This window comes from Somniosus microcephalus, chromosome 9 (genome assembly GCF_052327205.1).
Source record: "Somniosus microcephalus isolate GS21.2 chromosome 9, FLI_Smic_1.0, whole genome shotgun sequence".
NCBI lineage: Eukaryota > Metazoa > Chordata > Chondrichthyes > Squaliformes > Somniosidae > Somniosus > Somniosus microcephalus.
In genome coordinates, this window is record NC_140995.1 from 236,942,906 (window position 1) to 236,965,231 (window position 22,326).

Sequence of the window (22,326 nt, forward strand, 5' to 3'; positions counted from 1 at the left end):
ATTGGACAGAGTCAGCATGGTTTTATGAAGGGGAAGTCATGTTTGACAAATTTGCTTGAATTCTTTGAGGATGTAACAAACAGGGTGGATAAAGGGGAACCAGTGGATGTGGTGTATTTGGACTTCCAAAAGGCATTTGACAAGGTGCCACACAAACGATTACTGCACAAGATAAAAAATCACAGGATTGGGGGTGATATACTGGCATGGGTGGAAGATTGGCTATCTAACAGAAAACAGAGTTGGGATAAATGGTTCATTCTCGGGTTGGCAATCAGTAACTAGTGGTGTTCCGCAGGGGTCAGTGCTGGGACCCCAACTCTTTACAATCTATATTAATGATTTGGAGGAGGGGACCAAGTGCAACGTATCCAAGTTTGCAGACGATACAAAGATGGGAGGGAAAGCAGTGAGTGAGGAGGACATAAATAACCTGCAAAAGGACATAGACAGGCTAAGTGAGTGGGCAGAAATTTAGCAGATGGAATATAAGGTTGGAAAGTGTGAGGTTATGCACTTTGGCAGAAAAAAAATCAAAGAGCAAGTTATTATCTAAATGGCAAGAAAGTGCTACAGTACAAAGGGATCTGGGGGTCCTGGTGCATGAAACACAGAAGGTTAGTATGCAGTTACAGCAGGTGATCAGGAAGGCCAATGGAATCTTGGCTTTTATTGCAAGGGGGATGGAGTATAAAAGCAGGGAAGTCTTGCTTCAGTTATACAGGGTACTGGTGAGGCCACACCTGGAATACTGCGTACAGTTTTGATTTCCATATTTAAGAAAAGATATACTTGCTCTTGAGGCAGTTCACAGAAGGTTCACTCGGTTGATTCCGGAGATGAGGGGGTTGACGTATGAGGAAAGGTTGAGTAGGTTGGGACTCTACTCATTGGAGTTCAGAAGAATGAGAGGCGATCTTATCGAAACATATAAGATTGTGAGGGGGCTTGATCGGGTGGATGCGGTGAGGATGTTTACACTGATGGGTGAGACTAGAACTAGGGGGCATAATCTAAGAATAAGGGGCTGCCCATTCAAAACTGAGATGAGGAGAAACTTCTTCACTCAGAGGGTAGTAAATCTATGGAAACTGCGACATTAAATAAATTTAAAACGGAGATACAGTTTCTTGCTGATAAGGGAATTAAGGGTTATGGGGAGCGGGCAGGGAAGTGGACGTGAGTCTAGGTTCGGATCAGCCATGATCCTATTGAATGGCGGAGCAGGCCCGAGGGGCCGTATGGCCTACTCCTGCTCCTACTTCTTATGTTCTTATGTAGTGACGGGGGGAGGGAGAGAGAGTGACGGGGAGGGATAGAGAATGACGGGGGGAGCGAGAGACTGGGGGGGGAGGGAGAGAGAGAGAGAGAGACGAGGGGAAGAGAGAGAGACTGGGGGGGAGGGAGAGAGAGCGAGATGGGAGCGAGAGCGAGGCGGGAGCGAGAGCGAGACGGGAGCGGGGCGGGGGCGAGAGCGAGACGGGGGCGGGAGCGAGACGGGGGCGGGAGCGAGACGGGAGCGGGGCGGGGGCGAGAGCGAGACGGGGGCGGGGGCGAGAGCGAGACGGGGCGGGGGCGGGGGCGAGAGCGGGGCGGGGGCGGGAGCGAGACGGGGGCGGGGGCGAGAGCGAGACGGGGCGGGGGGCGAGAGCGAGACGGGGGCGGGGGGCGAGAGCGAGACGGGGCGGGGGGCGAGAGCGAGACGGGGGCGGGGGCGAGAGCGAGACGGGGGCGAGACGGGGGCGGGAGCGAGAGCGAGACGGGGGCGGGGGCGGGGAGCGAGAGGGGGGCGAGAGCGAGACGGGGACGGGAGCGAGACGGGGGCGGGAGCGAGACGGGAGCGAGAGCGAGACGGGGGCGGGAGCGAGACGGGGGCGGGAGCGAGAGCGAGACGGGGCGGGAGCGAGAGCGAGACGGGGACGAGAGCGAGACGGGGACGGGAGCGAGAGCGAGACGGGGCGGGAGCGAGAGCGAGACGGGGCGGGAGCGAGAGCGAGACGGGGCGGGAGCGAGAGCGAGACGGGGCGGGAGCGAGAGCGAGACGGGGACGAGAGTGAGACGGGGGCGGGAGCGAGAGCGAGACGGGGGCGGGAGCGAGAGCGAGACGGGGGCGGGAGCGAGAGCGAGACGGGGGCGGGAGCGAGAGCGAGACGGGGGCGGGAGCGAGAGCGAGACGGGGGCGGGAGCGGGGCGGGAGCGACAGCGAGACGGGAGCGAGACGGGGGCGGGAGCGAGAGCGAGACGGGGGCGGGAGCGAGAGCGAGAGCGAGACGGGGGCGGGAGCGAGAGCGAGACGGGGGCGGGAGCGAGACGGGGGCGAGAGCGAGACGGGGCGGGAGCGAGAGCGAGACGGGGCGAGAGCGGGACGGGAGCGAGAGCGAGACGGGGACGGGAGCGAGAGCGAGACAGGGGCGGGAGCGAGACGGGGGCGGGAGCGAGACGGGGGCGGGAGCGAGACGGGGGCGGGAGCGAGACGGGGGCGGGAGCGAGAGCGAGACGGGGGCGGGAGCGAGAGCGAGACGGGGGCGGGAGCGGGGGCGGGAGCGAGAGCGAGACGGGGGCGGGAGCGAGAGCGAGACGGGGGCGGGAGCGGGGGCGGGAGCGAGACGGGGGCGAGAGCGAGACGGGGGCGGGGGGCGAGAGCGAGAGGGGGGCGGGAGCGGGAGCGAGAGCGAGACGGGGGCGGGAGCGAGAGCGAGACGGGGGCGAGAGCGAGACGGGGGCGGGAGCGAGAGCGAGACGGGGGCGGGAGCGAGAGCGAGACGGGGGCGGGAGCGAGAGCGAGACGGGGCGGGAGCGGGAGCGAGACGGGGGCGAGAGCGGGGCGGGGGCGGGAGCGAGAGGAGAGCGAGGCGGGGGCGAGAGCGAGACGGGAGCGAGACGGGGGCGGGAGCGAGAGCGAGACGGAGACGGGAGCGAGACGGGGGCGGGGGCGAGAGCGAGACGGGGCGGGGGCGGGAGCGAGACGGGGGCGAGACGGGGGCGGGGGCGAGAGCGAGACGGGGGCGAGGGCGAGACGGGGGCGGGGGCGAGAGCGAGACGGGGCGGGGGCGAGAGCGGGGCGGGGGCGAGGGCGAGACGGGGGCGAGAGCGAGACGGGGCGGGGGCGAGAACGAGAGAGAGAGAGAAAGACGGGGAGGGAGAGAGAGAGACGGGGAGGGAGAGAGACGGGGAGAGAGAGAGAAAGACGGGGAGAGAGAGAGAGAGAGAGAAAGACGGGGAGAGAGAGAAAGACGGGGAGAGAGAGAGAAAGACGGGGAGAGAGAGAGAAAGACGGGGGGAGGGAGAGAGAGAAAGACGGGGAGAGAGAGAGAGAAAGACGGGGGGAGAGAGAGAGAGAGAAAGACGGGGAGAGAGAGAGAGAGAGAAAGACGGGGAGAGAGAGAGAGAGAGAAAGACGGGGAGAGAGAGAGAGAGAGAGAGAAAGACGGGGAGAGAGAGAGAGAGAGAAAGACGGGGAGAGAGAGAGAGAGAAAGACGGGGAGAGAGAGAGAGAGAGAAAGACGGGGAGAGAGAGAGAGAGAGAAAGACGGGGAGAGAGAGAGAGAGAGAGAGAAAGACGGGGAGAGAGAGAGAGAGAGAAAGACTGGGAGAGAGAGAGAGAGAAAGACGGGGAGAGAGAGAGAGAGAAAGACGGGGAGAGAGAGAGAGAGAAAGACGGGGGGGGGGAGAGAGAGAGAGAGAGAGGGAGACAGAGAGAGAGAGAGAGAAAGACGGGGAGAGAGAGAGAGAAAGACGGAGAGAGAGAGAGAGAAAGACGGAGAGAGAGAGAGAGAAAGACGGGGAGAGAGAAAGACGGGGAGAGAGAGAGAGAGAGAAAGACGGGGAGAGAGAGAGAGAGAAAGACGGGGAGAGAGAGAGAGAGAAAGACGGGGGGAGAGAGAGAGAGAAAGACGGGGGGAGGGAGAGAGAGAAAGACGGGGGGAGAGAGAGAGAGAGAAAGACGGGGAGGGAGAGAGAGAGAAAGACGGGGCGAGAGAGAGAGAGAAAGACGGGGAGAGAGAGAAAGACGGGGAGAGAGAGAGAGAGAGAGAAAGACGGGGAGAGAGAGAGAAAGACGGGGAGAGAGAGAGAGACAAAGACGGGGAGAGAGAGAGAAAGACGGGGGGGGGAGAGAGAGAGAGAAAGACGGGGGGAGGGAGAGAGAGAGAGAAAGACGGGGAGAGAGAGAGAGAGAGAAAGATGGGGAGAGAGAGAGAAAGACGGGGAGAGAGAGAGAGAGAAAGACGGGGAGAGAGAGTAAAAGCCAAATTGGATTCCTGCCAAACTATAGAACATCAGATCAAAGCTTCACCCTACAGACCCTAATTGACAAACACGTTCATCAAAACAAAACAAAATCTACGCATGCTTTATAGATTTCCAGAAGGCTTTCGATTCCATCTGGCACGACGGTTTATTCCTGAAACTTATCGAAAGCGGGGTAGGGGGAGAAACATATGATGTAATTAAATCAATGTATACAAACAACAAATGTGCAGTTAAAATTGGAGACAAACAAACAAAATACTTCCCACAGGGGCGGGGGGTGATGCAGGGCTCGCCCATCTCACCGACACTCTTTAATATTTACATAAATGAACTGGCAAAACTACTTGAACAATCTACAGCACCCGGCCTCACCCTATATGAATCCAAGGTTAAATTCCTCCTCTATGCAGATGACCTGGTCCTGCTGTCACCAACTAAGGAGGGTCTACAGCAGAACCTGGATCTGCTGGAGTTGTGCTGCCAGACCTGGGCCCTGACAAATCCCCAAAAAACCAAACTCCTTGTGTTCCAGCAAAGATCCAGACATCAGGGACCCATATTAAATTTCACACTAGGAACAACCAAAATTGAACAAACCACTAACTACACATACTTGGGCTTAAAAATCAGTTCTATGGGAAATTTTCATCTGGCTGTGAATGAACTGAAAGAGAAAGCAAGAAGGGCTTTCTATGCCATTAAAAGATCAATCCAAATAGAAATCCCAATTAGCATTTGGCTCAAAATTTTCAAATCAGTAATTGAACCAATTGCACTCTATGGCAGTGAGGTGTGGGGACTGCTAATACAACAAGAATTTGCAACATGGGACAAACACCCAATTGAGATCCTCCATGCAGAATTCTGTAAAAGTATCCTCCGGACCCAAAGGAAAACCGTAAACAATGCATGCAGGGCAGAACTAGGCCAATATCCATTAATAATCACTATCCAAAAAAGAGCCACCAAATTTTGGAAACACCTAGAAATGAGCAACCCCCAATGCTATCATTACGAAGCCCTGAAATGCCAAGAGAGGACCATAAAGAAGAATACCCTCAGTCAACTAGTCCTGGGACTCAGTGAAGTAACTACTAACAATAACCAGCCCCAGGACAGTGACAGCGTAACACAAAGAATTCAACTCAACACAATCGTCGCTAAGCAAAAGGAAAAATACCTGTCATATTGGACAGAAACAACAAAAACCCAAAGCAAACTCAATTGCTACTTGGCCCTAAACAGACAATACAACATGGCTGATTACCTGACCATGGTAAAGGATAGCAAACTGAGAAAAACCTTGACAAGGTACAGACTTAGTGAACATGGCCTGGCGATAGAATAAGGTAGACACAGGCAGACCCGGCTACCAAGAGAGGACAGGATATGCTCTCACTGCAGTCAGGGAGTGGTGGAGACAGAGATGCACTTCCTCACAGCTTGTAGAAAATATCAGGGCATAAGGGAGAATTTCTACCCAAAATTCACAAAAATATGCCCGGAATTCAGAAATTTGAATGACGACCAAAAACTCCCATATCCACTAGGGGAAGAGAGAAATTGTGTAACCTTTAGCGGCACACTATGTTACAGCTTGCCATAAACAGAGGGACAACCACTAAATATAAGAAAAGAGTATATACAAATTATATATGAATGTATATTTATGCACTCAGGGATATATCTGTTTGTACACTGTATGGATAGATCTGTATTTTTGTGTACAACCATGAATGTTTTTTGATGCTTTGGCAACATAAGATGTACCTTGTCATGCCAATAAAGCGATTTGAATTGAATTGAATTGAGAGAGAGAGAGACGGGGGGGGAGAGAGAGAGGAAAAAACATGAGGAAAAAACTCAGAAAAATATCAAACCAAAAACACAGACAACCAGAAAACGAGGAATTACGCCTTACTTATTGTCAGGCACTAACACAATACAAAAACACACTCAGAACCAAGAAAGAGCAGTATATTAAGAATACACTCATCTCCATTGAGGAATCCATTGATTGCAATTGTTTCTGGGACAACTGGAATACATTACACAAAAAACAACACGACGAATTGGCCATTCAAAACGGAGACACATGGGAAAACCATTTTGAAAAATTATACCAGAAAAACACACTAAGCCCAGAGCAATACCAAATATGCGAAAAACTGGCAAAGCTAGAAATTGCCATAAAAGATAACCAAAACCCGATAGACCCCATAATATCTGAAAAAGAGCTAATTGAAAAACTCAAGGACCTGCGACCAGGAAAAGCTTGCGGTGCAGACGGCATCCTAAGCGAGATGATTAAACACACGGACGATAAAATGAAATTGGCTATACTGAAACTCTTCAACTTGGTTCTGAGTGTCGGTTACTTCCCTGATATCTGGAACAAAGGACTCATAACGCCCATATACAAAGGTGGGGACAAAGTTGACCCAAATAACTATCGAGGCACCTGTGTAAACAGTAACCTGGGGAAGGTTTTCTGTAATATCATAAACAAAAGACTTATAAACTTCCTTGAGGAGCACAATGTCTTGAGTAAAAGCCAAATTGGATTCCTACCAAACTATAGAACATCAGATCATATCTTCACCCTACAGACCCTAATTGACAAACATGTTCATCAAAACAAAAGCAAAATTTTTGCCTGCTTTATAGATTTCCAGAAGGCTTCGATTCCATCTGGCACGACGGTCTATTCTTGAAACTTATTGAAAGTGGTGTAGGGGGAAAAACATATGATGTAATTAAATCAATGTATACAAACAATAAATGTGCTGTTAAAATTGGAGACAAACAAACAAAATACTTCCCACAGGGGCGTGGTGTGACGCAGGGCTCGCCCATCTCACCGACACTCTTTAATATTTACATAAATGAATTGGCAAAATTACTTGAACAATCTACAGCACCCGGCCTCACCCTATATGAATCCAAGGTTAAATTCCTCCTCTATGCAGATGACCTGGTTCTGCTGTCACCAACTAAGGAGGGTCTACAGCAGAACCTGGATCTGCTGGAGTCATTCTGTCAGACCTGGGCCCTGACAATAAACCACCAAAAAACCAAAGTCCTTGTGTTCCAGCAAAGATCCAGACATCAGGGACCCAGAATAAATTTCACACTAGGAACAACTAAAATTGAACAAACCACTAACTACACATACTTGGGCTTAAAAATCAGTTCTACGGGAAATTTTCATCTGGCTGTGAATGAACTGAAAGAGAAAGCTAGAAGGGCTTTCTATGCCATTAAAAGATCAATCCAAATAGAAATCCCAATTAGCATTTGGCTCAAAATTTTTAAATCAGCAATTGAACCAATTGCACTCTCTGGCAGTGAGGTGTGGGGACCGCTAACACAACAAGAATTTGCAAAATGGGACAAACACCCAATTGAGATCCTCCATGCAGAATTCTGTAAAAGTATCCTCCGGACTCAAAGGAAAACCGTAAACAATGCATGCAGGGCAGAACTAGGCCAATATCCATTAATAATTACTATCCAAAAAAGAGCCACCAAATTTTGGAAACACCTAAAAATGAGCAAACGCCACTGCTATCATTACGAAGCCCTGAAATGCCAAGAGAGGACCATAAAGAAGAATACCCTCAGTCAACTAGTCCTGTGACTCAGTGAAGCAACCACTAACACTACTAACAATAACCAGCCCCAGGACAGTGACATCGTAGCACAGAGAATTCGACCCAACACAATTGTCACTAAGCAAAAGGAAAAATACCTGTCATATTGGGCAGAAACAACAAAAACCCAAAACAAACTCAATTGCTACTTGGCCCTAAACAGACAATACAACATGGCTGAATACCTGACCATGGTAAAGGATAGCAAACTGAGAAAAACCTTGACAAGGTACAGACTTAGTGAACATAGCCTGGCCATCGAAAAAGGCAGACACAGACAGACCCGGCTGCCAAGAGAGGACAGGATATGCTCTCACTGCAGTCAGGGAGTGGTGGAGACAGAGATGCACTTCCTCACAGCTTGTGGAAAATATCAGGGCATCAGGGAGAATTTCTACCAAAAATTCACACAAATACGCCCTGAATTCAGAAATTTGAATGGCAACCAAAAACTCCCATACCTACTAGGGGAACAGAGAAACTGTGTAACCTTAGCGGCACACTATGTTACAGCTTGCCATAAACAGAAGGACAACCATTAAATCTAAGAAAAGAGTATATACAAATTATACGAATGTATATTTATACACTCAGGGATATATCTGTTTATACACTGTATGGATAGATCTGCGTTTGTGTTCAACCATAAATGTTTTTCGATGCTTTGGCAACATAAGATGTACCTTGTCATGCCAATAAAGCGATTTGAATTTGAATTTTAATTTTAATTGAGAGGGAGATGGGGGGAGAGAGAGAGAGAGACGGCGGGGGGAGAGAGGGAGAGAGAGATGGGGGGGAGAGAGAGATGGGGGGGAGAGAGAGATGGGGGGGAGAGAGAGATGGGGGGGGAGAGAGAGAGAGATGGGGGGGGAGAGAGAGAGAGATGGGGGGGAGAGAGAGAGAGAGATATGGGGGGGGAGAGAGAGAGAGATGGGGGGGAGAGAGAGAGAGATGGGGGGGAGAGAGATGGGGGGGAGAGAGAGAGAGAGAGATGGGGGAGAGAGAGAGAGAGAGATGGGGGAGAGAGAGAGAGAGAGAGATGGGGGAGAGAGAGAGAGAGAGAGATGGGGGAGAGAGAGAGAGAGAGAGATGGGGGAGAGAGAGAGAGAGAGAGATGGGGGAGAGAGAGAGAGATGGGGGGAGAGAGAGAGATGGGGGAGAGAGAGAGAGATGGGGGGAGAGAGAGAGAGATGGGGGAGAGAGAGAGAGATGGGGGGAGAGAGACGGGGGGAGAGAGAGAGAGACGGGGGGAGAGAGAGAGAGGGGGGGTGAGAGCGAGACGGGGGGGAGAGAGAGAGAGAGAGACGAGAGAGGGGGGGGAGAGAGAGAGAGGGGGGGGAGAGAGAGAGAGACGGGGGAGAGAGAGAGAGAGACGCTGTCAGACCACAGTCAAATTACTGCATATCTTGAAAGGACAGAAACAACCAACACAGAAACACAACCCAGTAAACTGTACAACATTAAAAAATCTTACAGATGGGCCAAAAACAGCACGGAAAAATACTAGAAAGCAATTAGCAACCAAACAACTCAAGCTCTCTTGGACACCTTTCTGGAAAATACATACACACACAATAAAGAAGGCGTAAACCGGGCAGTGAATAACCTAAATAATATTTTTGATAATTTGGCATCAATGTCAAACTTAACAAACCAAAACAAAAAACTACGAAAAATGGTTTGACTCCGATTGCCAGAACATGAGGAAAAAACTCAGGAAAATATCAAACCAAAAACACAGACAATCAGAAAACGAGGAATTACGCCTTACTTATTGTCAGGCACTAACACAATACAAAAACACACTCCAGAACCAAGAAAGAGCAGTATATTAAGAATACACTCATCTCCATTGAGGAATCCATTGATTACCAATTGTTTCTGGGACAACTGGAATACATTACACAAAAAACAACACGATGAATTGGCCATTCAAAACGGAGACACATGGGAAAACCATTTTGAAAAATTATACCAGAAAAACACACTAAGCCCAGAGCAATACCAATATGCGAAAAAACTGGCAAAGCTAGAATCTGCCATAAAAGATAACCAAAACCCGATAGACCCCATAATATCTGAAAAAGAGCTAATTGAAAAACTCAAGGACCTGCGACCAAGGAAAAGCTTGTGGGGCAGACGGCATCCTAAGCGAGATGATTAAACACACGGACGATAAAATGAGATTGGCTATACTGAAACTCTTCAACTTGGTTCTGAGTGTCGGTTACTTCCCTGATATCTGGAACAAAGGACTCATAACGCCCATATACAAAAGTGGGGATAAAGGTGACCCAAATAACTATCGAGGGCATCTGTGTAAACAGTAACCTGGGGAAGGTTTTCTGTAATATCATAAACCAACGACTTATAAACTTCCTGAGGAGCAACAATGTCTTGAGTAAAAGCCAAATTGGATTCCTGCCAAACTATAGAACATCAGATCATATCTTCACCCTACAGACCCTAATTGACAAACACGTTCATCAAAACAAAAGCAAATCTACGCATGCTTTATAGATTTCCAGAAGGCTTTCGATTCCATCTGGCACGACGGTCTATTCCTGAAACTTATCGAAAGCGGGGTAGGGGGAAAAACATATGATGTAATTAAATCAATGTATACAAACAACAAATGTGCAGTTAAAATTGGAGACAAACAAACAAAATACTTCCCACAGGGGCGGGGGGTGACGCAGGGCTCGCCAATCTCACCGACACTCTGTTAATATTTACATAAATGAATTGGCAAAACTACTTGAACAATCTACAGCACCCGGCCTCACCCTATATGAATCCAAGGTTAAATTCCTCCTCTATGCAGACGACCTGGTTCTGCTGTCACCAACTAAGGAGGGTCTACAGCAGAACCTGGATCTGCTGGAGTCGGTCTGTCAGACCTGGGCCCTGACAATAAACCTCCAAAAAACCAAAGTCCTCGTGTTCCAGCAAAGATCCAGACATCAGGGACCCAAAATAAATCTCTCACTAGGAACAACTAAAATCGAACAAACCACTAACTACACATACTTGGGCATAAAAATCAGCTCTACGGGCAAATTTCAAAGTGGCGGTGAATGAACTGAAAGAGAAAGCTAGAAGGGCTTTCTATGCCATTAAAAGATCAATCCAAATAGAAATCCCAATTAGCATTTGGCTCAAAATTTTCAAATCAGTAATTGAACCAATTGCACTCTATGGCAGTGAAGTGTGGGGACCACTAACACAACAAGAATTTGCAAAATGGGGCAAACACCCAATTGAGATCCTACATGCAGAATTCTGTAAATGTATTCTCCGGACTCAAAGGAAAACCATAAACAATGCATGCAGGGCAGAACTAGGCCAATTTCCACTAATAATTACTATCCAAAAAAGAGCCACCAAATTTTGGAAACACCTAAAAATGAGCAACCCCCACTGCTATCATTACGAAGCCTTGAAATGCCAAGAGAGGACCATAAAGAAGAACACCCTCAGTCAACTAGTCCTGGGACTCAGTGAAGCAACCACTAACACTACTAACAATAACCAGCCCCAGGACAGTGACATTGTAGCACAGAGAATTCAACCCAACACAATTGGCACTAAGCAAAAGGAAAAATACCTGTCATATTGGGCAGAAACAACAAAAACCCAAAGCAAACTCAATTGCTACTTGGCCCTAAACAGACAATACAACATGGCTGAGCACCTGACCATGGTAAAGGATAACAAACTGAGAAAAACCTTGACAAGGTACAGACATAGTGAACATAGCCTGGCAATCGAAAAAGGCAGACCAGGCTGCTAAGAGAGGACAGGATATGCTGTCACTGCAGTCAGGGAGTGGTGGAGACAGAGATGCACTTCCTCACAGCCTGTGGAAAATATCAGGGCATCAGGGAGAATTTCTACCAAAAATTCTCACAAATATGCCCTGAATTCAGAAATTTGAATGACGACCAAAAACTCCCATACCTACTAGGGGAAGAGAGAAACTGTGTAACACTAGCGGCACACTATGTTACATCTTGCCATAAACAGAGGGACAACCAGTAAACCTAAGAAAAGAGTATATATAAATTATGCGAATGTATATTTATACACTCAGGGATTTATCTGTTTATACACTGTATGAATAGATCTGCGTTTATGTGTTCAACCATAAATGTATTTTGATGCTTTGGCAACATAAGATGTACCTTATCATGCCAATAAAGCGATTTGAATTGAATTCAATTGAATTGAATTGAGAGACGGGGGAGAGAGAGAGAGAGAGACGGGGGGGGGGGGGAGAGAGAGAGACGGGGGGGGGGAGAGAGCGAGACGGGGGGGGGGAAGAGAGCGAGACGGGGGGGGGGGGGGAGAGAGAGAGAGAGAGACGGGGGAGAGAGAGAGGGAGAGAGAGAGAGAGAGAGAGACGGGGGGGAGAGAGAGAGAGACGGGGGTGTAGAGAGAGAGACGGGGGGAGAGAGAGAGACGGGGAGAGAGAGACTGGGGGGGGAGAGAGACGGGGGGGAGAGAGAGAGACGGGGGGGAGAGAGAGAGAGAGAGAGAGACGGGGAGAGAGAGATGGGGGGAGAGAGAGAGACATGGGGGGGAGAGAGAGAGAGACGGGGGGGAGAGAGAGAGAGAGACGGCGGGGGAGAGAGAGACAGACGGGGGGGGGGGTGAGAGAGAGAGAGACGGGGGGAGAGAGAGAGAGAGAGACGGGGGGGGGAGAGAGAGGACCCGGGGGGGGAGAGAGAGAGACGGGGGGGGGGGAGAGAGAGAGAGAGACGGGGGGGGGGAGAGAGAGAGACGGGGGGGCGGAGAGAGAGAGAGAGAGACGGGGGGGGAGAGAGAGAGAGAGACGGGGGGGGGAGAGAGAGAGAGAGACGGGGGGGGGGGAGAGAGAGAGAGAGACGGGGGGGGGGGGAGAGAGAGAGAGAGAGAGACGGGGGGGGGAGAGAGAGAGAGAGACGGGGGAGAGAACAGGGATTACAGCAACAACTAGACCTACTCGACAAATACTGCCAAAATTGGGCTCTAACAGTAAATCTAAAGAAAACCAACATCATGATTTTTCAAAAAAGGCCCAGATGTCAGGAAAACAAATACCAGTTTACCCTCAGTGATATCACTATAGGACACACTATGAGCTACACCTACCTTGGTCTAACTATTACAGCATCAGGGAGCTTCAGCATAGCAGTGAATGCACTAAAAGAAAAAGCCCGAAGAGCCCTATATGCAATAAAAAGAAAATTCTACAACATCCAAATCCCAATCAAAATCTGGCTCAAAATATTTGACAGCATAATCCTGCCCATTGCACTGTACGGTAGTGAAGTATGGGGCCCGCTAAATCACCAAAGCTACACTAAATGGAAAAACATACAATAGAAGCCCTACATGCAGAATTCTGCCGAAGCATCCTTCGCACCCAAAGGAAAACGCCAACAAATGCATGCAGAGCCGAACTAGGCAGATACCCACTGATAATAAACATCCAAAAACGAGCACTAAACTTCCTAAATCACCTCAAATCTAGCTCCCCAGACACCCTTCATTTCAAAGCCTTTCAGACCAAGAGCTAAACCCAGAAAAGAGTCCCCTGAGTCAGCTGCTACGGAAACTAAGTACTCAGCCGGACCCTGACCAGCCCCAGACCACACAGCCGCCCAAACACCAATCCGAGTGAACCAAATCATTAAAAAATGCAAAGAAACCTACCTGGAACATTGGAACAAAATAACCGAAAGCCAAAGCAGATTAGAATGTTACCGGGCCCTAAAAAGAGAATATAAACTGGCAGACTACCTCACGACCATCAGAGACACAAAACAGAGACAGACCCTCACCAGGTACAGACTAAGCGACCACCAACTGGAAATTGAAAAAGGCAGATACAAGAAATCCTGGCAGCCTAGAGAGAATAGAATATGCGATCAATGTCTGGCTGGCGAGGTTGAAACCAGAAATGCATTTCCTCCTAAAATGCGAAAAATTCAACACATCAAGAAACATATTATTCAACAAGCTAAGCCAAAACAACCCAGATTTCAAGGAATTGGATGATCTGTCAAAATTGAGATTAGTCCTAGGAGAAGGAGACAGACCATACCTTGGGGCCAAATATGTAACAACATGTCACAACCTGAGGACTGTTTAAAATTAAGACTGTTTAAAATTAATATTGAACGTACCAAATGAAGTACAAAGACTGTTTAAAATTAATATTGTTTAAAAGTAATATTGTATGTACCCAACAAATGTCAAATCGATTGACACCTACAGAATGTTGGAAAACTGTACCTTTTTGCTATGTAAGCTTTGGCAATATGGTTCTCTGTAAACTTCATGCCAATAAAGCATTTTAATTGAATTGGAATTGGAATTGGAGAGAGAGACGGGGGGGGGAGAGAGAGAGAGAGAGACGGGGGGGGAGAGAGAGAGAGAGACGGGGGGAGAGAGAGAGAGAGAGACGGGGGGAGAGAGAGTGAGAGACGGGGGGGAGAGAGAGAGAGACGGGGGGGAGAGAGAGAGAGACGGGGGGAGAGAGAGAGACGGGGGGGGAGAGAGAGAGAGACGGGGGGGAGAGAGAGAGAGAGACGGGGGGGAGAGAGAGAGAGAGACGGGGGGGAGAGAGAGAGAGAGACGGGGGGGAGAGAGAGAGAGAGACGGGGGGGAGAGAGAGAGAGAGACGGGGGGGGAGAGAGAGAGAGAGACGGGGGGGAGAGAGAGAGAGAGACGGGGGGGGGAGAGAGAGAGAGACGGGGGGGGGAGAGAGAGAGAGAGAGACGGGGGGGGAGAGAGAGAGAGAGACGGGGGGGGGAGAGAGAGAGAGACGGGGGGGAGAGAGAGAGAGAGACGGGGGGGAGAGAGAGAGAGAGACGGTGGGGGGAGAGAGAGAGAGCGGGGGGGGAGAGAGAGAGAGAGACGGGGGGGAGAGAGAGAGAGAGACGGGGGGGAGAGAGAGAGAGACGGGGGGGAGAGAGAGAGAGAGACGGGGGGGAGAGAGAGAGAGACGGGGGAGAGAGAGAGAGAGAGACGGGGGGAGAGAGAGAGAGACGGGGGAGAGAGAGAGAGAGACGGGGGGAGAGAGAGAGACGGGGGAGAGAGAGAGAGAGAGAGACGGGGGGAGAGAGAGAGACGGGGGGAGAGAGAGAGACAGACGGGGGGGGAGAGAGAGACGGGGGGGGGAGAGAGAGAGAGAGAGGGGGGGGGGAGAGAGAGAGAGAGAGACGGGGGGGGGGAGAGAGAGAGACGGGGGGGGGAGAGAGAGAGACGGGAGGGAGAGAGAGAGAGAGACGGGGGGGGGAGAGGGAGAGAGACGGGGGGGAGAGGGAGAGAGACGGGGGGAGAGGGCGAGAGACGGGGGAGAGGGCGAGAGACGGGGGGGGGAGAGGGCGAGAGACGGGGGAGAGGGCGAGAGACGGGGGGGAGAGGGCGAGAGACGGGGGGGAGAGGGCGAGAGACGGGGGACGAGGGCGAGAGACGGGGGGGAGAGAGGCGAGAGACGGGGGAGAGGGCGAGAGAGAGACAGTGGGGGGTTGGGAGAGAGACTGGTGTGGTGAGGAGAGAGAGAGAGAGAGTGGGGGGTGGGAGAGAGACTGGGGGGGTGGTGAGGGAGAGACTGGGGGGTGGGAGAGAGAGACTGGGGGGGAGAGAGACAGTGGGGGTTGGGAGAGAGACTGGTGTGGTGAGGAGGAGAGAGAGAGAGTGGGGGGTGGGAGAGAGACTGGGGGGGTGGTGAGGAGAGAGACTGGGGGGTGGGAGAGAGAGACTGGGGGGTGGGAGAGAGAGACTGGGGGGTGGGAGAGAGAGACTGGGGGTGGGGGGAGAGAGAGACTGGGGGTGGGGGGGAGAGAGAGACTGGGGGTGGGGGGAGAGAGAGACTGGGGGTGTGGGGGAGAGAGAGACTGGGGGGGTGGGGGGAGAGAGAGACTGGGGGGGTGGGGGAGAGAGAGACTGGGGGGTGGGGGGGAGAGAGAGACTGGGGGGGTGGGGGGAGAGAGAGACTGGGGGGGTGGGGGGAGAGAGAGACTGGGGGGGTGGGGGGAGAGAGAGACTGGGGGGGTGGGGGGGAGAGAGAGACTGGGGGGGTGGGGGGAGAGAGACTGGGGGGGTGGGGGGAGAGAGAGACGGGATGGTGGTGAGGGGGGGGTGGTGAGGGGGGGTGAGACTGGGGGGGTGGTGAGGGGGAGAGAATGGGGGGTGGGAGAGAGACTGGGGGTGTGGTGAGGGGGAGAGAATGGGGGGTGGTGAGACTGGGAGGGTGGTGAGGGGGGGGCGGCGAGCCTGGGGGGGTGGTGAGGGAGAGCGAGCCCTATATAAATGCAAGTTTACTCTTCTCACTCTTCCCCTGAAACAAATCTAGTTGCCGTTCGAACCGAGTCTATGTTGTCTGTTTCATTGGGTCTCCTTTGTGATTCTGGAAGTCTGTTCTCCTTTGAGTGACATAGTCCTGTCCATCCATCTTACTTCCGATTTTTGTTTTGCGTTCCTCCATATTTGAACCCTTTTTGCACGGTGAATTCCCTTTATAATCTTGACAATGAATTAGCCTATCTCGAAGACTGGTTTTATCCTGATGTGAGTGGAATGTGAATCTTCAGAAAATCCATTCACTTTTTTCAAAGGTGGTGGGCATATCACCTGATTTTTTTTTTAATTATGTTTTTCAGTTGCCCAGACATTTTTCCATAAGCCCCCCGGTGGGTTGTACTCCCTGCCTTATCTATCCGAGAGCATTTCCGAGGATTGCTCTACTCTCAGTCGCTCTGAATGGTGGGAGGTACTTTTCTTCATCAAGAAGTTGGAACCAAAACAGCAGCAGGAGGCTGTCGACATCATCAGACAGAACCTGGAGGATCAGGTGAGAGAGCAGAGTGATGGCGTGGGGCGGCGGGGTTTGGCTGTATCGACACATGCATGTACAACATCAGTTCTGCTGCAGTACACCACTCTTACCTGAGATAGTGGGACATTCTGATATTCATAAGCAAAGTCAAGGATGAGCAAAGGTCATTTTGACCATCAGAGCTCCTTCCCTACACCTGGAACGGGTAATGGAATCATTCAAGAGATAGTTAGACGTTGTGATCGGGGGAATGAATGTTCAAGTGGGAGGATGAGCTCGATGCACTGATGGTCTTGCTCAACTGCACTTCCTGTTTGTTATCTTTGTGATCCCGAGTGCCCTCTCTCATGTGACAGCACATCTCTACTACCCCACCTGGTACCTTATTCTAACTGTTTATCAGTCTCTGGAAAGATGATCGTCCTAATTTTAAATTTACTTTTCATTAACTTAAATATGTTTCCTGTGAGCCTATTCTCTTGAATTAATTTGAAGTAGTAATCTCGATTTGTCTTTATTATACTATTTAATATTTATAAAACTAGGTACCCACCTTCTTTCTGGATTATAGAGCTTGAGCTCTAGATTTTTATGTCTTCCGTGAGTCACTCACAAAGGTGGCAGATTTCACATTTTCTGGGTTGGATTTTGGTATCTGAGTAAACAAAAGGTTATGGTGATCAAATGATTTTTGCGGCCCTGTGTTTGTTGTCTTCTCTCCTCCCCTCACATTCTGCCGTTGTTTCCTGAAGATGCTAACTTGCATTGGGTTGTGAATCCATGGGTGCTCACTGATTCTTTTTTAAGTGATCCTGTTCAGTGATGTTGGCTGTGGGTCATATGACAGTCGAGCCGAATCCTGTCTTCACCTGATCTTTTAACATACACACTTCGCAGCAGGTTTACTGGATGATGATCAGAAGTGGGGATCACGGCTGATTGTCGTCCACTCCTCCACCCCACCCCACCCCAAAAAACAAATTCAGGGGTTCGGAGGCCAATTGCAGCAACCCTTCAGCTTCCCTGGTTGAAATCAGCAAGCTCAGCATCGTCAGTGATCTTGGTCCGTCTGGCTCCGTGCCTTGCTTTACAGTGTGTATAACGCTGGAAGGAACTCCAATAAAATGCCATAACAAAGAACTTCATGTTTTATTAAACAACAGTTAAAATGGTCTATAAGGTGGCATACACTGATAGCAAAATCAGCATGTCTTCTTATAAAGTTATAATAGCTGTGAACAAATACTAATAATTTTTATGTGCCCATTTTGATTCCCCTCTGCAGATTTCAGTAATGGATGAGAGTGTGTTGATTCAGTTGACTGTACCAGTGGAGCATGCACAGAAGCTGCTTCAGTTCTTGAGGCCATATTGCCCGGCGGCCTACCTGAATGACCTGGAGTGCTCTCATGTTTATACCAAACACTACTTGAAGAGAAAAGGGATTGATCAGGATAACCTCACTGGCGCACTAACCAACATCGAGTACCCCTCCCTAACTGGCACCACTGGCATGATCTCTGGATCATCTGCCTCCCAGTCAAAGAAAGCCAAAAAAGAAGTTTCTCCAGACCTCGCAAACACCGCAGCCACTTCAAACAAAAATGATGTTGTGCAGCTGACTGAGATGGGCAGGATGGAGGAGTTGGAGTTACCAGATGATCTTGAAGAGAAACTCAAAGGTGAGAGTATCTGCTGCAGGTGGGGTGTCGGGATCTGATTTTCTAATTACAGAACCAGAGCAATTAAAGTAGTGATTCAGTAATTGACACAGCCCACTGCTGGAACTGTAGAGAGCGACGGTGTTGGTTCAAGCTCGTGATTCCTCACTCAGAGAGTGAACCACAGAGAGTGACGGTGTTGGTTCAAGCTCCTGATTCCTCACTCAGAGAGTGAACTGTAGAGAGCGACGGTGTTGGTTCAAGCTCCTGATTCCTCACTCAGTGAGTGAACCACAGAGAGTGACGGTGTTGGTTCAAGCTCGTGATTCCTCACTCAGTGAGTGAACTGTAGAGAGTGACGGTGTTGGTTCAAGCTCCTGATTCCTCACTCAGTGAGTGAACTGCAGAGAGTGACGGTGTTGGTTCAAGCTCCTGATTCCTCACTCAGTGAGTGAACCACAGAGAGTGACGGTGTTGGTTCAAGCTCGTGATTCCTCACTCAGTGAGTGAACTGTAGAGAGTGACGGTGTTGGTTCAAGCTCCTGATTCCTCACTCAGTGAGTGAACCACAGAGAGTGACGGTGTTGGTTCAAGCTCGTGATTCCTCACTCAGTGAGTGAACCACAGAGAGTGACGGTGTTGGTTCAAGCTCCTGATTCCTCACTCAGAGAGTGAACTGTAGAGAGTGACGGTGTTGGTTCAAGCTCGTGATTCCTCACTCAGTGAGTGAACCACAGAGAGTGACGGTGTTGGTTCAAGCTCGTGATTCCTCACTCAGTGAGTGAACCACAGAGAGTGACGGTGTTGGTTCAAGCTCCTGATTCCTCACTCAGTGAGTGAACTGTAGAGAGTGACTGTTGGTTCAAGCTCGTGATTCCTCACTCAGTGAGTGAACTGTAGAGAGTGACGGTGTTGGTTCAAGCTCGTGATTCCTCACTCAGTGAGTGAACTGTAGAGAGTGACGGTGTTGGTTCAAGCTCCTGATTCCTCACTCAGTGAGTGAACTGTAGAGAGTGACGGTGTTGGTTCAAGCTCCTGATTCCTCACTCAGGTGCCTGGTGCTTTTTCATGAGAATGAAGATCCACTGGGTCACTGATGTATTATTATTTGTTTTGGAATGTGGGTGACTCTGGAAGGCTGCATCTATTGCCCATCCCAAGTCACCCTGAGGGAAGAACGAGTCATGCACATAGTGTGGGGCTGGGTGTGCATGTAGGTCACAGCAGGCAGGGGTGGCAGCTCCCCTTCCTCGAAGGATAGTTGGGATTTTATGACATTTTTCGCAGCTTTCATGGTTATTTTCTATTCTGGTGCTAGCCCATGACTAGGTACGCTGGGATTTGGACCTCCTGACCTCTGGTTGCTAGTCCAGTACATAACTGCCAGGCTACCACACTCAATGTTTGTGCTTTGATGTCAGCTCTTTGAAACTGACATGAACTAAAAGGAATTTTTTTTTCTTTAGTGTTCAACTGCCCGAAGGTGACTGGACGTAAGACTAATTTGGAGAAGATGGGGGAGGTAGTGGAGATCATGAAGAAGTCAAGCTCCGATATAGGTTTGCAGGTGGCAGGTTTCAAGTTCATTACTAAAATGCTGGAGGAGGACAGCTCACGGGAGAAGCTGCCTCTTAAAGTGGATTCAGGCCTCAACCAAAGGGACAAACTGATCAAAGTGCTGGTGGAAGAACTGAGCAATCTGTCCAAGGAGAAGCCCCTGGTTGTCACCTGCTTGCGGCTGCTTTACATCCTGATGCAGCGATACGACTGGAGAGCACTGTTTGCCACAGAAGGAGGAATCAAGAGTGTTCTGTCCTGTATGCAAGAGCACAAGAATTCTGCACTCATTCAGCAGGCCGCTCTGGCAGTAAGTTAAGCACCTAATTCAGGATTTGTTTCCCTCTTTCCCCTTCCTCTCCTGAAGTTGCTGATTGCCCTATGGTTCCTCCCCCAGGGGCACACCTATTGAGATTAAAATAGAATACAACATTTACAGATGGATGCACTGCTTTCTCTCCCAGCCCAGATGGCAATTTTCTCAGAGTTAAGGTTTCAGGTTGATGGCTTATCCTCCATCATATATATTTAATATTCTACCTATTTAACCAGGCCAAATCACCGTATATACTCTGGTACAAGACCCCCACAATTCCAGCTGAAAAATCCGTAACTTTTGTATAAAGCTCATACACATCCTAATTGTGTGCTTCATGTCAGCTGGAATCCACAAATCTGTGATCTCTTTCTCAGTTCAATTAATGCATCCCTAGCCACTGTTGGTTCCAGCGCTGAGATATTTAAATGGCAGCTCCCCCTCCAGGGTTCAATTCTGGCTCCTGCTGCTGGTTTTAAATCTCCCTCTGTCGATCCTGCTGGGTTGTTACTCATTTCAAATTGGCAGTGGGAGCTTGCACTTGAGTTGAGAGTCAGGAGGGAGAATCGGCTCTGCAGGAGGGGCGAGGAGCATCAGCTGGCAGCAGTGCACTAGTGTGGTGCTGCCAGGACAACCAGCTTTGACAAATTTGATTTGCTGGGAGGAAAACCGAAGGAAGTTTATGACCTGCAGATAAGATGGCATCTCCCCAAAAGAGACATGCATTTCTGGTCTTGTGTGTGAGTGCAACAGAAAATGTGCTGATAGCATCAGTATATTTAAAAGAAAAAAACTACTGGCAATGCAGGGCCGGTTGATACCTTCATCACAGCTCATCCGTTTTACCCCATCTTTCAGCAGCTGATTGAACAGCACAAATGGCAAAAATAATCAGCAGCTGAAAGATGGGGTAAAACGGATGAGCTGTGATGAAGGTATCAACCGGCCCTGCATTGCCAGTAGTTGTTTTGTTTTATATATACTGATGCTATCAGCACATGGTTTATTTCAGATTGGCAGCATTAGTGATCCCTCTTGGCTTGGTTGAAAGTTGCCTTCAGTGTATGGGATGTGGTGCTGGGTAGTTGGAATCTGAGGGCAATCCTAAAGTGATCAATATTTGGATCTTCTGGACTGGGTTGCTTTCTGTGATATTTTACAGGTTTTAAAGTTGATTTTGTCGACCATACAGATAACATAAGGGAAGGACAACTGATCTGGACAGTGTCAGTGGACCAGCTGTGGCTCAGTGGTAGCACGGAGTCAGAGGGTCGTGGGTTCAAGTCCCACTCCAGTGTCTTGAGCACAAAACCTAGGCTGACACTCCAGTGCAGTACTGAGGGAGCCCATCACTGTCGGAGGTGCCGTCTTTCAGATGATTCGTTAAACCGAGGCTCCTTCTGCTCTCTCAGGTGGACGTAAACGACCCCATGGCATTATTTCGAAGAAGATCAGGGGAGTTATCCTCGGTGTCCTGGCTAATATTTATCCCTCAACCAACATCACTAAAACAGATTACCTGGTCATTATTTCATTGCTGTTTATGGGAGCTTGCTGTGCGCAAATTGGCTGCTGCGTTTCCTATATTACAACAATGAGTGCACTTGAAAAGTACTTCATTGGCTGTAAAGCACTTTGGCATGTCCTGAGGTTGTGAAAGGCGCTATAGAAATGCAAGTCTTTTTCTTTTAAAACTAGTAACCTTCAGTGATGCCCTCTCCCCAATACGCTTCACTGGTTTTATTTGTTTGATTCAGTTTTTAGTAAAACCGGACACAAAGTTGGTGTTTGTCTCCACAGACCCTTAAGATCCTGACTGGAGCCAGCAAGTATGACATGCGCACTAAAAGTGTTCGGCCTCACCTTGCTGACGCCGATGCTCAGATCATCCTTGAGATCTTTGCCAGCATTGGCTCAGCCTCTACCCAGGATTCCAAAGGACTGCTCAGTGTTATCCCTGCTGCTGTAGCGAAAATGATGACCACCTCGGGGTAAGGAGAGTTCCTCAGGACACGCTCTTTCATTGGCTTTTATCTCTCCTCATCATGCACCCTTTCAGAT

At 49.8% G+C, this 22,326-nt stretch overlaps 1 protein-coding gene across 4 annotated transcripts in view; it reads left to right on the top strand.

Moving 5' to 3' along the window:
- Positions 1 to 22,326, top strand: part of cul9 (cullin 9) — a 401,996-nt gene that overhangs the window by 179,700 nt on the left and 199,970 nt on the right. For all 4 annotated transcript variants that reach the window (XM_085998049.1, XM_085998046.1, XM_085998048.1 and 1 more), the window contains 4 exons: positions 16,556 to 16,746; positions 18,017 to 18,413; positions 19,859 to 20,259; positions 22,066 to 22,256. In XM_085998049.1, the coding sequence (XP_085854175.1) occupies positions 16,556 to 16,746; positions 18,017 to 18,413; positions 19,859 to 20,259; positions 22,066 to 22,256 (1,180 nt within the window). The remainder of the gene's footprint in view (positions 1 to 16,555; positions 16,747 to 18,016; positions 18,414 to 19,858; positions 20,260 to 22,065; positions 22,257 to 22,326) is intronic.